Here is a 13,870-nt window from a genome sequence, read left to right on the forward strand (position 1 = left end):
CATTTTTAAGCAGTAAGGTGAAAAAACCCTTGTATAGACTTTAAAGATAAACGTATAAACTTCTGGCTGGTGCAAATATCCATCTGCAGTGAGATGTGCTTCCTCTCACTAAGGCAAAGTCCAGAGAAATCAAATCACAAGGAGGTCTATACAATAGTGTCCTGAAGAAACACACACATAATCCCATACACAGTTGACAAACTCTATTAGAGTTTGGCAGGATTAGGCCAACAGTTTAACAGGATTACCTCGCTTAATTTTTAGTGATCTTGACAAACAAGAAAAACAAGAAAGCCCATTAAGGTTATATAAATACACCATATATATATATATTTATTTGTTTTTTATAAACAATTAAAAAAGAATATACATGTATGACATTTTTTATTATTGGAATATTGGAATATATATGGAATTACTGCATTCCATTCATTCCACCCAGAGTTCCATGGAATGTCAAACAGAGACATTCTAGGACTCTAGAACACCTAAGAATTCTACTAGGCCAATCTTCATATATCAGTCAGTCAGTTGAACTCAGTTTCTTGTCAAGACTGGCTGTTTTAATTTGTCACTGTCTTATTTCAATTTTTTTGAAAAAAAACATTACTGACCTGATCTACAGGCAACAGGTTTTCTGTTACAACATGGCTGCCTCTTTTGACAGCGACCTCCAGGTCATCAGAGGAGCAAAGCTGTCCTCCAAGTTTTCAGACTACCTTGTTCTGGACTTAATTGGACAAGGAGCCTTTGCAAAGTCACCAAGTGTGTCAAGTCCGCCACCAATGAAACGGTGGCTGTGAGGATAACAAAGACACAGACAGAAAAAGAGCATGGCATCCTGCAGAAGCTCAGAAGCTTTGACTCTGTTGTGGGGAACTTTGTAAGGTGGGACACCTCATTCCTCTACAAAGACCATCTCTGTCAAGAGTTTGAGCTTCTGGATATGAATCTGAAGGAGTTTGTGGATACGAGAAAGACCTTGTCTCTACACCTGAAAGACATCCGGCCTATTGTACATCAGGTGGCAACAGCTCTGAAAGTCCTGAAAGGCTTAGGGATCACTCACACAGATGTCAGACCAGAGAATATTATGCTAGTGGATCACATACGGCAGCCATTAAAGGTCAAACTTATCGACTTCGGCTCCGCCTGCGATGCCACAAAAGCAGAGCAGGTCCCATCAATGCAGCACACGTGGTACATGGCTCCAGAGGCCATTCTGGGACTCCTCTGTGACGAGCCCATAGACATGTGGTCTCTGGGCTGCATTGCTGTTGAGCTCTTCCTGGGCTCTCCGCTGTACCCCGGGAGCTGTGAATATGACATGATCTGCAAGATAACACAGACTCAGGGTGAGATGCCAGGGCACCTCCTCAATGCTGGACTCAAAACAAGAAAGTTTTACCTGAACACTTGTCCAAATAAGTGGACACTCATGACACCACAAGAGTATGGAGGCATGTCAGTGATTGACGGCATGTTCAGCTCCCTAGATGATCTGAAGAAAGTCCAGCCGAAGCAAGACAGTCATGCCTCAAAAGCACATGCCATGAGAGATAAGGCTGATCTGGAGAACTTTCTGGAGCTGGTCAAGCAGATGCTGCAACTGGATCCTATTCAGAGAATAACACCCAGCCAGGTGTTGCAGCATATTTTCGTTACAACGAGCCATCAGATGGACTTCTGTCCTCCACAAAGTCTGAGATCCACACAGCAGCCATCCTCAAAAACCAGATATTCTCCTGGGGCTAAAAGTCCAGAAAAACCATTGAAACTGGTTGAGAATACTTCAAGCATCACTCTAATCCGTCCTCAGAGGAAAAGAAAGAGGGTCTGTGGTAGAAACAGATGCGGAGAATGCGCTTCCCCTGTAAGGAAGAAGAGGAGGACTTGTGGAGGTGGACCTTCAGTGAAAAGGCGTTATTGGGAAATTCCAGATGGCACTAGAGGATTTGGAGATTTCACTTCCCCAGAGAGAAAAAAGAGGAGGATCTGGGAAGATAAACCAATGCCAAAAAGGCGATATTCAAAGGCTAGGAAAAGAAACCCAAAGACATCCTCATCAGGGAAGAATATGAGAAGGATCTGTGAAGATGCACCTCTGTTGGTAAATAAGCCCATTGGTAGCATTTCAAGTGGCAGCCCAACAATGTTGAAGATCCCATCACCAGAAAAGATGGTAGAGAAAGTTACACCTCAGGTTAAAAGGCCTTCTGGTCAGATTTCCGGTGGCAGCACGACAGTCTCAAATATCTCATCACCTGAAAAGATGATCTGGGAAGCCACACCTTTGGCCAAAAGTACTTCTGGTCAAAAGTCATGGGGCAGCACAACAATCCCAAAGCTCCCATCTCCAGAAAAGATGATCTGGGAAGCCACACCTTTGGCCAAAGGTACTTCTGGTAAAATGTCATGGGGCAGCACAACAATCCCAAAGCTCCCATCTCCAGAAAAGATGATCTGGGAAGCCACACCTTTGGCCAAAGGTACTTCTGGTAAAATGTCATGGGGCAGCACAACAATCCCAAAGCTCCCATCTCCAGAAAAGATGATCTGGGAAGCCACACCTTTGGCCAAAGGTACTTCTGGTAAAATGTCATGGGGCAGCACAACAATCCCAAAGCTCCCATCTCCAGAAAAGATGATCTGGGAAGCCACACCTTTGGCCAAAGGTACTTCTGGTAAAATGTCATGGGGCAGCACAGCAATCCCAAAGCTCCCATCTCCAGAAAAGATGATCTGGGAAGCCACACCTTTGGCCAAAGGTACTTCTGGTAAAATGTCATGGGGCAGCAAACACAGCCCACAGATCTCTCCCCCAGAAATAAAGGGGTTGAAGAATATCGTAATTACACAGGAGAAAGACACTACCATGCTACCAAGCACCTCTAAAGACGCTGCTTCCACTGTGAGCCAGCAGAAATCTCTGAACCAGGGGGTCGACAAAACGGAAAAACTCTAATATGGATAATTGGATCTGGTTACGTTCAAAGAGGAGAAGTTGCAGCCTATGAGAACTTCGGTGAGAATTTTGGACTTGACGTCAAAGTTCAATGGTTTGGCACAGGAGGCATGCTCTGGAAGGGAGTCCTACCCCGCTTTCAGGCAGAGTTGTCAAACTCTCAGAGACCCCCTGACATTTTGGTCATCCACGCCGGCGGCAACAGCCTGGGAACAATGCCTGCAATGAACCTTGCATCAGTCATGAACAATGAATTGATGAAGCTCCATTCACAGTTTCCTTCAATGGCCATTGCATATTCCTGCATCACCGAGCGGCAAGTGTGGAGAAATGGACCTCCAGGGAAGGTCAACTATGACAGGAAGTGCGTCAACACATTTATGCAAAAGTCTGTTGGCAACCATGGTGGTGAAGTAATTCAACATCCCCTCCTGAGATTTTTTGACAACAACATATATCTCCCAGACGGAGTGAACTTCAGCAAGAAGGGGAATGGAATATTTGTGACCAGCATCCGCAGTGTCGTGATGAAGATCCTTCAGAAATCTCACACCTAACTGCGAAACAAACATGTCTGATATGGATCATTGGATCTGGTTACGTTCAAAGAGGAGAAGTTGCAGCCTATGAGAACTTCGATGAGAATTTTGGACTTGACATCAAAGTTCAATGGTTTGGCACAGGAGGCATGCTCTGGAAGGGAGTCCTACCCCGTTTCAGACAGAGTTGTCAAACTCTCAGAGACCCCCTGACATTTTGGTCATCCACGCCGGCGGCAACAGCCTGGGAACAATGCCTGCAATGAACCTTTCATCAGTCATGAACAATGAATTGATGAGCTCCATTCACAGTTTCCTTCAATGGCCATTGCATATTCCTGCATCACACCGAGCGGCATGTGTGGAGAAGTAATTCTACATCCTCTCCTGAGATTTTTTGACAACAACATATCCAGACGGAGTGAACTTTCTCCATGTTCCTGTTGTAAATGTGTCAGCATAATACAATTAAATGCATAAATGTATAACTGTGTACAGTGGTGGAATGTGTGTAGGGTTAGAACTGATTTATATGTTGCAATTAGCAGTAGTGTTTGAAATGTACAATTCATTTAAAATATGCCTTGGTTCATTTTGTATCATCTTCACTGACAAAGGAAAACAATTATAGAGCTAGGGAGAAAATACTGAATAATTTAAGCTAGCTGTGGCAACTATATCGTCACTAGCAACATAGATAACCTGTATAATGCAATTTTGCACTTTTGATGTTATAATGTAAACAGTCATTATGGCAAAAATAGCTTTCAAATGTTAAAACAAGTGTCAAAATTGTCAATTTTTGGTCATAATGGGACACAGCGATGAACATTAAATAATACTATTACTGATACTACAGACAATATCCTGTATCAATCTTTTCCATTTTTAGTGGTACAGTAGGACTTTTCTATGTCCTTATTATACATAAACACATGACTGAAGAGGATGCATTTATTTGTTATTCTTCTGCTTTTTTAAGTGCAGCCAAACTTTACTGAACCGTATCCAGACATCCAGGGCAAACAAGAGGTGGATGGTTCCTGTGTGACAACAGGGCCTTATGACTGCTGCTGTAGTGTTTTAAAATGTAGCCATGAGTAAAAAGTAAAACTTGGTAACATCATGTAAATTGAGATGCATTACCTCAGACTATAACTACTTCACATGACTAAACCCCCCTGACATAAACCCTAATATAGCTCATGTGTCTCTGCAGATCTATTTGTGTAAATCCACAATATACAAGAAGCGGGTTGTTTGGCATAAAATACCTTATATTTAACGAATAGGACCAGACTGGGAAGAACATTGCTTAGAATTCCGCATTTTATGACCCAGTAAACCCACAAAAAGTGATGATAGTAAGCAAACAAAGCATGTAGAGACTGACCTCCAGGTGCCTGTACAGTGGTGACCTTTGAAGTTAAAGATAGCGATGTGCTGCCGTCTACAGGCTTCTATGTGCACTGACCCCACTCTGTAAAAAAGGGCACTTTTCTGTCATTTAACATTTAGCTGCAAGAAACACATATTTTCACCATTATATCAAAGTTATTAATGGAATATTCTACATGTTCAAAATCCACTAGTTAATAAGTCCTGCCATTGAACAATGTTTTTTGTTTTTAAGTATCTACAGTGGTTATTGCAATCCAATACATTTGTTGGTCCTAATTCAAATAGGATACCTTTTATTTGTGTGCACTGTTCTTTCCCTGTCTGAAAACACGGGCGCTGATAGGCTGACGGTCATCACGTGGCCTCACAGCTGATTTCGTTGGATGAGGTGTTTTGCTTTGACCGTTCATCATTTCATGAAGCCATTTCTGGTTAGCATCGCTGCAGAGTAGCACAGCAGTGCACTGTAGAGGTAAACCATGGCACAGGCAGCACATGCAGCACAGGGAAATGTCTTCGACGCAAACAGTTCTCAGATCCAGGTGGAGCACGATAAGAAGCGCCGGCAGTTTGTTATCCGACTAAACGGTGAGTAGGCTATGTTCAACATGTAAACAGTAGCATGCTAACAGGCTAATGCTAGCTCTGCTGTTGTTCTTTTCTTGCTGCCAACATCGTCGTCGTTTCTTATTGACGTCTCAAGCTGCCACTTCAGACACAGCCGTTGTTATTTTCACATAGTTGCGATGGTCACAGATATAATGTATTGTAAGGACTGAACAGACCACTGTGCTTCTTCTTAGTCAAAGCTGCTGACTTCCTTCACTTGTAACTTCACCTGCTTGTTTTTCGGAAATATTTTTGTTCCATCCTGAAAGCAAATATGCAACAAGCATCCACACCCACTAAAGACAGTTGTATAGACAATCCTGTCTTATAAACAGACAATTAAAGCATTACTGAAAAGGAAGTTCAAGTATAACAACCTAGTTCCTGTCCTCGACCTTAACAAAACCAACTTCCAATTTTACAAGCTGAAAACAGGTGTTTATAACCGTATCAATGTATATATTCCAAGGTCAGTTTCAATTATTGTTTAATTAAAATCGTTTTTGATCATTTATTAATTAAGATGTGTTTACAGCAAAAGGCAAAAGCTATTGTTCCCTCAATAAAGATCTGTATCACATCTCTTTCTTCTCCCATTTTTAAATGACGGGCTCCACATAACATGGGATTAAACAAGGGACCCTCTTGTTTTGATTGAGTGACCACTGAGGGAAATTACTCATGCCTTGTATTATTGAGCAGCCATGTTGCAGTATTATATGTAAATTAAACACTGCTACTGCAACTTGATCAATAACTTAGCCTTTGGGCAATATCTTTGTATTGTGTTTTTGGGTTACAACTGGCAATACTTTTTTAAATCAATATTTTATGAATATGTTATAAACTTGTGAATTAATTGTTTGGTCTATAAAATGTCAGTAAGTAGTGAAACAATGTCCATCCAGGTTTCTTCTATGATACAAAGTGAAGGCTTTTCATGTCTTCCTTTTTAAGACCATAACACAAATATATTGAGTTTAATATAAATAAATAAAATCTGACACATCTCCTGTGTGAGATGGCCATTTTTGGATGAAACGTGAGATCGGCAATTATATTTTCTGCAGACTGACATATCATTGAAGCTGTAATTAATTACGTTTGCCCTTAAAGGTCCCCTATTATACTATTTTTCAACAATATATCAAAGATCTCGGTTGGTTATTGGCTATGGTTGCACGTAATCACAAAAAACATTGTGACATCACAAAGTGGCCAAATCTGATGAGATCCTTTTCAGACATGTTTTTATACATGTCAGTGGTTCAGTCAGTAGAGGCTTGGACTATGGCTGAACGATATATCGTGTCATGGCGATAACCGCGATATGCGCATGCGTGATATTCACATCGCAGGGACGTGCGATTTAAAAAAAAAAAATGTTTTAGGACGTGCGATATTTAGTAGGTAAATTAACTCAAACACGTCATGTTACAATTATTTTGCTGCTTGCTACAAAAGGAAAACTTGCACTCTCATGTCAGGGTTACTTGAGTGAGTGACATGCAGGCTCTGCATGCACAGTAAACCACCAATCACAATCATTCTTGATCAGATCACAGCAGGCCCCGCCCCGCTAGTTTGCAGACCAATCAAAACACCGTAAAAAATGTGCGAGGCACAGGAGGACAATACCGGCGAGAATGAAGATTTACTTCCAAAAAGAAAAGCAACATCTGCCATCTGAACTATTTTGGATACAAAAGGTTTCTTCTCTTCTTCATTCACAGATGAACCCCTTACTTGAGGGTAAGCAACATGCATTATCATGACATGTTAGATCATGACTTAAGGTATGATGAGTCAACCAGTTAAGATCCAGACGTCCGCGACTAAAATCCTTCATCCGGTTAAATATAGTTAAAAAAAAACGCAATATATATCGCAGGAGAAAAAAATATCAATGTCAGTTTTTTTCAATATCGTGCAGCCCTAGCTTGGACTGGGAGCTGTAGGGTCGCCGGTTCAAGTCCCGGACCAGACCTAAAGTATGGAGTGTGGACTGCTACTTGGACTGTCCCAGTTCTCCTCCTGCGCTGCTGTGGTGCCCTTGAGCAAGGCACCGAACAACACCCCCTCCCCCCTCCAATTCCCATTGCTCCCCAGGCGCTGTACAATAGCTGCCCACTGCTCCTAGTACTAGACTCCTGGCACTAGGATGGGTTAAAAGCAGAGAACACATTTCACTGTGTGTGCTGTACACGTGCTCTGCATGTGTGACCATTGAAGAGGGTTTCATCCCTCCGATTCTATTCTCTAAATGGATCAGAACAAAAAGAGAGAGAGAATCTTTTTTCCTGAAACTTTCCGAATCTCTTGACACAGAGGGGACACAAAAAGTGGATTTTGCATTTTAAGTGACCTATTGAACTTGTATGTTTTATCAGTATTCCCTTGAAGAAAGGTGGGGATGTTGCTGCTGTTAATAAGCTGTAGATGAATGGGTTGGGTGGAGAAAAACTAAACAAACCTTATTGCTATGGCCTCTGTCTGCCCTCAGGATCTCATGATCGTGCGGTCCTTCTGTATGAATACGTTGGGAAGAAGACGGTGGACCTGCAGCACACTGAAGTTCCAGACGCTTACAGAGGGAGAGGCATAGCCAAGCATCTGGCTAAGGTAAAACTCATTAAGACAGTTTTTTTAATTTATCTTCATCTTAAGAGAAGACGGAGCCAAATTGGGAATCTTTACACCATATCAACTTTGATCATCATTTCAAATACAAATAATGTGTTTTGAAATGTATTGTCCTCTGCAACCTTTTTTGTTTGCAATGGCACTCAGCATTGTGCATTGTCCGTAGAAACAGAACAAGTTAGCCCGCTTCATTAATAACAGTTCTTTGCACTGCCAACGTAATGTATAAAAATGACCGCAGCTCTGAACATCCTGCTATGTTTACTTGATGTCATTCGACAGATGATCTATATCTTGGATTAAATGAATGTCGTTGAACTCAGATTACACTATAGTGATGAGCTCTGGGATAACACTTTTATTATAAAATGCAGAAAAGTATCTTATTTTATTGACTTCACTAGTGAATCAACCTTGTAACCTTAAATCTGGATAGCACACCTCAAAACGTTTTATTGAATCAATAATGAACTTGTGTTTTTTAATTAATGATGGAAGTGTCCATGTGAAATGCTCTCTTATTAAATGCGTGTGAAGATGTGATTTGATGTTTTCTGTGATGGCAGGCAGCCATGGACTTTGTGGTGGAGGAGGATCTGAAAGCCCACCTGACCTGCTGGTACATTCAGAAAATACGTCAAAGAGAATCCGCAGCCCTCAGTACTTTGAAACATATCTATCAATGACCCTAGATGGCTCCGACGGGGAACACACGGAAAAAGAGACTGTGAGGGGATAAATGAATACTCTGTGGCATCATGCTTTCCGAGTTACAAGCTAACATACAACCACAGACCTTCCAGGTATTGTTAAACATGATGGATCTCAAGGAAAAGATGTCTGAAAGATGAACGTTGAGTTAATGGGTCGGTGACACACTGGCCTATAAAACGGAAGTGAATCAGCAGGTCAATAAAGACATAAGCAAATAAACTAACCAAAAGCTGAAGCCTGTGAGCTCGAACATCATTCAGGATGCATCACTGACTGAAAGCAAGATTAGGGCCTGTCCTGAGAGCAAGATTTAAATCCTATGTTGGAGATTTCCTGTCCTCCTTTGGACGCACGGGATGTGAGCAGCGCTAAAAGATGGCCGACCCAAGTGTCTTTCTCCATGATAGTTTGGACAGAAGCAATGATGGCTTCACTGAGTCTCAAACATGATGACTTTTAAATTTCAACATCTTTTGATATTCTTTGGATCTGTTTTATGTTATTTCTTTTCCAATTTTGCCTTCCTCAACTCTCTTAGATTTATATTTTTACGGCTGGCATGCTTATTAAATACACTACAAATGCTTAATGCATATTTTAAACATCACGCTACTCAAGAGGGTTTCTTTCTAGGTAATTCCAGATGTTTTTGACACACATATTTAGTTGGTATTGTATTAAAAGCAATCTGTATTTTTAATCTTACAAACTCTCAATTTGCTTCAACTGTTACTGTATCCAATCCCGTTGTCCCCAGTAACAGAATAGCACTATATTAATAAAGTCATACATTGATAGTCAAAGGTACAGGGGTTTATAAACCAAAGAACTCTGACTCATCATTTTCTCACTGTAGGTGTTACATATTACAGACACTTGCGATAAATTGGGTCTGAAGCTTGATTCTGTACAGCACTTCGGGTTGGATATAAATAAATACATCCGCGCATACCAGCATTTAAAAATAATAATAACACTGTTACATTTAGGGCATTTACATTGTATGGTGTCCACCGTGCATGTTCTGTCTTTTGAGAAAGTTCCACTGGATGAAAAATGCATATTACTTTTCTTGTAAAGATTACCATGGAAGAAATATTCACTTCTTTACTGAAAAAAGATAAAGGGTTCACTGTGTCCTTCCTGTTTTGGCTCTTCAGTAGCTTTTGCTGGTGACAATCTTCAGTGTTGAGGAGAAAAATAGCTCAGGTAACTCAACACACTCTGGTTACTCCACTTTCCCTCTGTCAAATGTTACACACCAAGATATTGTTTTATTGTTTGAGTTACTTTTTATATTTGTGTTTTCTTGATAGGAAACAAATGTTTGAATTACAGGTTTTGAGCAGGTGGCTCTACCAAAATGTACCATTTCTTGTCATATGTTTTGTGTGCTCGAGACTTTTTTGTCCATTCTTCTTGTCTAGAAATAAATAAAACAATACTTATCATATTATCCATCTCAATGTATGTCTTTTTTTTATAAAACAGGGTAGCATATAGACATACTGCCTTCATAAACAAACTCATATTTTAAGTCAAGGTGCAAGTGCTGTGTGTTATTTCAAAACAAACCGGGCATTAGTAGTTATTGCAAGAAAATTAGATTTTCCAGTATTCATACAATGAGAAAAAGATAAATAGATTAAGTGCATACAAGTCTAAACTATGTATGTATATCTTGGCTACTTCAATGTTAACATCCTGCAAACCATTTAAAGAAAAACTCGGAAAAAGCGTAGATCTTGGCGCCATCTATTGGCTTTATCAAGAATTACTAGAATTCTGTGGGACAAAGGGTCTGTTTCACTTCGGTTAAATGGATTCCTTGCGTCCCTCACTTGCGTCGTTTCCCTGCGACTAGTCCCTCCCACCAGGGAAGCATGGGCTGCTTCTCAGGTCGATTAAATGAAATCCTTGCTTCCCTCACTTGCGTCGTTTCCCTGCGTTTAGTCCCTCCCACCAGGGAAGCATGGAGGGACGCAAGGAAACCACGAGAAGCAGGGAAATGAGTTTTAAGAGCAATGGGACGTCCTTTCCTCCGGAGCGTCACGTGAAGCGACGTCCGTTTGTGATGACGCTGCACAGCTGTTCGTCTGGCAGCAGCCAGCTATGTACCCGTTATTTCCACAAACACCCCCGCCTCTGTTAGTGCACATTTACTGACATAAACATTAGTATCATCTGTTGTAGATCCAAATACATGAAATAAAATAAGAAGTCATTCTCAAAAAAGATAAACGCCATTCTTAAAATGTAAGCGAACAATAGTTTGATTAATATTGATTAGAGTGCACAATAGAAATAAAATAATTGAGAGAAGAAAAAGAGATATGTTATATATCAAAACCCAGTTAGATTAACATTCATTGGATTGCACACTTTGTGTGTTTGTGTGGATATGTAGCACATTAACATTTTAATAGCACTTAATGACTGACTGAATGGAAATGACAATAAATGAAAATGTAAAACGAAAAAAGTGATCATGAAAATGTTTCCAAAAAATGAATAAAATGATTTGTGACCACTTTGTTGTTCAGATATATCACATATTTGTAACTAAATGAAACATGAATTGAAACAAAACACGGTATAAACTGAGGAGTGAGTCCCGTGAGGTTCATGTATTTTTCTTCACTCCGCTGGGATGCTCTCATGTCAAGAAGCATCAGATCAGTGCATGCACTGCCTCGTCCAATCAGTGAGCGATACACAGTAAGGGGGCGGGGTGAGTATCTGAGGATTTCATCGGAGGATGGTCTGGTGGTTCCTCGGTTATCGCTCCTCCATCGATCGCTCCTCGCTCCTCGATCCTCGGTCCTCCGGCAGAAATAAGAGCCATGGGACGGTACTCAAGATGGCGCAGGCAAATCAACTTCCGGTGAGACCGAGGACCGAGGAGCGAGGAAATGAAAATAGTCGACCTGAGAAGCAGCCATGGAGAGACGCAAGAGAGGCTTCTCAATACTCAAATTTCCCCTCCTCGACTCTCCTCCTCGGTTCCCCTCCTCGAGACTTAGACCCGCCCACAGGAGATGCGAGCGGAGGAGAACCGAGGAAGAGGAGGGGAAGCAGCAGACGTTTAAAGAAATGAGAACTCCTCTCCTCTGAGCGGTCATTTTAAAGAGACGTCCGTTCATTATTACGTGGCAACAGCTGCATCAGCTGTCGAGTGTTTTGTCATAGCGCTGTATCTCTGTTAGATCAGCTGAACATTGTTCCCCCACATATTTACTTTGAATTCATTGAGAGTGCGGTATAATGAGACAATAACAGGCTACAGATGCGGACACACACACACACACAAATATATTTATATAAATATATACAATTTAAAGTATGAGAGCACTCTCATAATAACGTAACGCAATCAGAGACTGGATATATCCAGTATATATTATTTATTGTAAGTCGCTTTGGATAAAAGCGTCAGCTAAATGCAATGTAATGTAATGTAATATATCCCCCCCCCCCCCCCCCCCTCTCTCTGGTCGCTGAAATGGGGAATTGAAATTACGGGCCAAAAATTGTATTTACAAGTAGGCCTGTTAAAAGTAAGCAGAGGACACAAAACCAACTGAGACCCGTCTGTCCGCCGCATTTACGCACTGTACAACACACACCTACACACTGTACAACACACACCTACAGCTCCTAAAGCATAAGCCGTTGTGTATTTTATTATGTGAAGCAATGGTCTTAGAAAAATATCGACTCTTTGTTTGTAGATATCTACTAAACTAAAGCAAATAAAGAGAGTAGGCCTGTTTACTGAGTGATATATATTATACACACTGCTCTGCTTTCTGCATGGACCTCTCAGCTGTTCTCTCTGGAAACATCGCGACGCGATGAAAGCAGTTTCTAAAATAATATCCAGGGGATGCATGCATAGCTGTCATTGGCTGAGATAAATCCGGCCGTGCGTCACGCCTCCACCGTTCCCGGAAATGCATCAGTGGAGGAGCCGTGGAGGAACCATCAGTGTATCCTCGGTTATAGCTCCTCCAGAGAGCCTCCTCGACGCTCGATGCTCGAAATTTGAGTATTGAGAAGCCTCTAAGGAAACCACGAGAAGCAGGGAAATGAGTTTTAAGAGCAATGGGACGTCCTTTCCTCCGGAGCGTCACGTGAAGCGAAGTCCGTTTGTGATGACGCCGCACAGCTGATCGTCTGACAGCAGCTCTGTCCCCGTTATTTCCACACCCCCTTCTACACATTTACTGACACAAACATTTGTATCATATGTTGTAGACCCAAATAAATAAAATCAAATAAGAACTCATTCTCAAAAAAGATAAACGCCATTCTTAAAATGTATAAACGAACATTAGTTGGATTAATATTGATTAGAGTGCACAATAGAAATACAAATAATTGAGAGAAGAAAAAGAGATATGTTATCGATCAAAACCCAGTTAGATTAACATTCATTGGATTGCACTTTGTTTGTTTGGATATGTAAGACATTAACATTTTAAATAGCACTTAATGACCGACTGAATGGAAATGACAATAAATGAAAATGTAAAACGAAAAAAGTGATCATGAAAATGTTTCCAAAAAATGAATAAAAGGATTTTTGACCACTTTGTTGTTCAGATATATCACATATTTGTAACTAAATGATATATTAATTGAAACAAAACACGGTATAAAGTAAACTGAGGAGTGACTCCCGTGAGCTTCATGTATTTTCTTCACTCCGCTGGCAAACTGCTCTCATGTCAAGAAGCATCAGATCAGTGCATGCACTGCATCGTCCAATCAGTGAGCGATACACAGTAAGGGGGCGGGGCGAGGGTCTGAGGATTTCATCGAAGGATGGTCTGGTGGTTCCTCGATTATAGCTCCTCCATTATCGCTCCTCGCTCCTCCGGCAAAAATAAGGCCATTGGGACGCTACTCAAGATGGCGCAGAGGAGCGAGGAAATGAAAAATAAGAGAAGTGAGAAAGGGCCATAGTGTGCTTTTAACAATGCAAGGGCAAGCACTT

The 13,870-nt window shown here is 41.1% G+C and overlaps 1 protein-coding gene across 1 annotated transcript; it reads left to right on the forward strand.

Moving 5' to 3' along the window:
- Positions 1 to 5,260: 5,260 nt before the first annotated feature.
- Positions 5,261 to 10,331, forward strand: natd1. The gene is given in 4 exon segments (XM_034212919.1): positions 5,261 to 5,493; positions 8,018 to 8,136; positions 8,724 to 8,786; positions 8,788 to 10,331. Coding segments are annotated over 4 exon segments (330 nt in total). The 5' UTR covers positions 5,261 to 5,384; the 3' UTR covers positions 8,827 to 10,331.
- Positions 10,332 to 13,870: the final 3,539 nt, after the last annotated feature.

This window comes from Gymnodraco acuticeps, unplaced genomic scaffold (assembly GCF_902827175.1).
Source record: "Gymnodraco acuticeps unplaced genomic scaffold, fGymAcu1.1, whole genome shotgun sequence".
Classification (NCBI taxonomy): Eukaryota; Metazoa; Chordata; class Actinopteri; order Perciformes; family Bathydraconidae; genus Gymnodraco; species Gymnodraco acuticeps.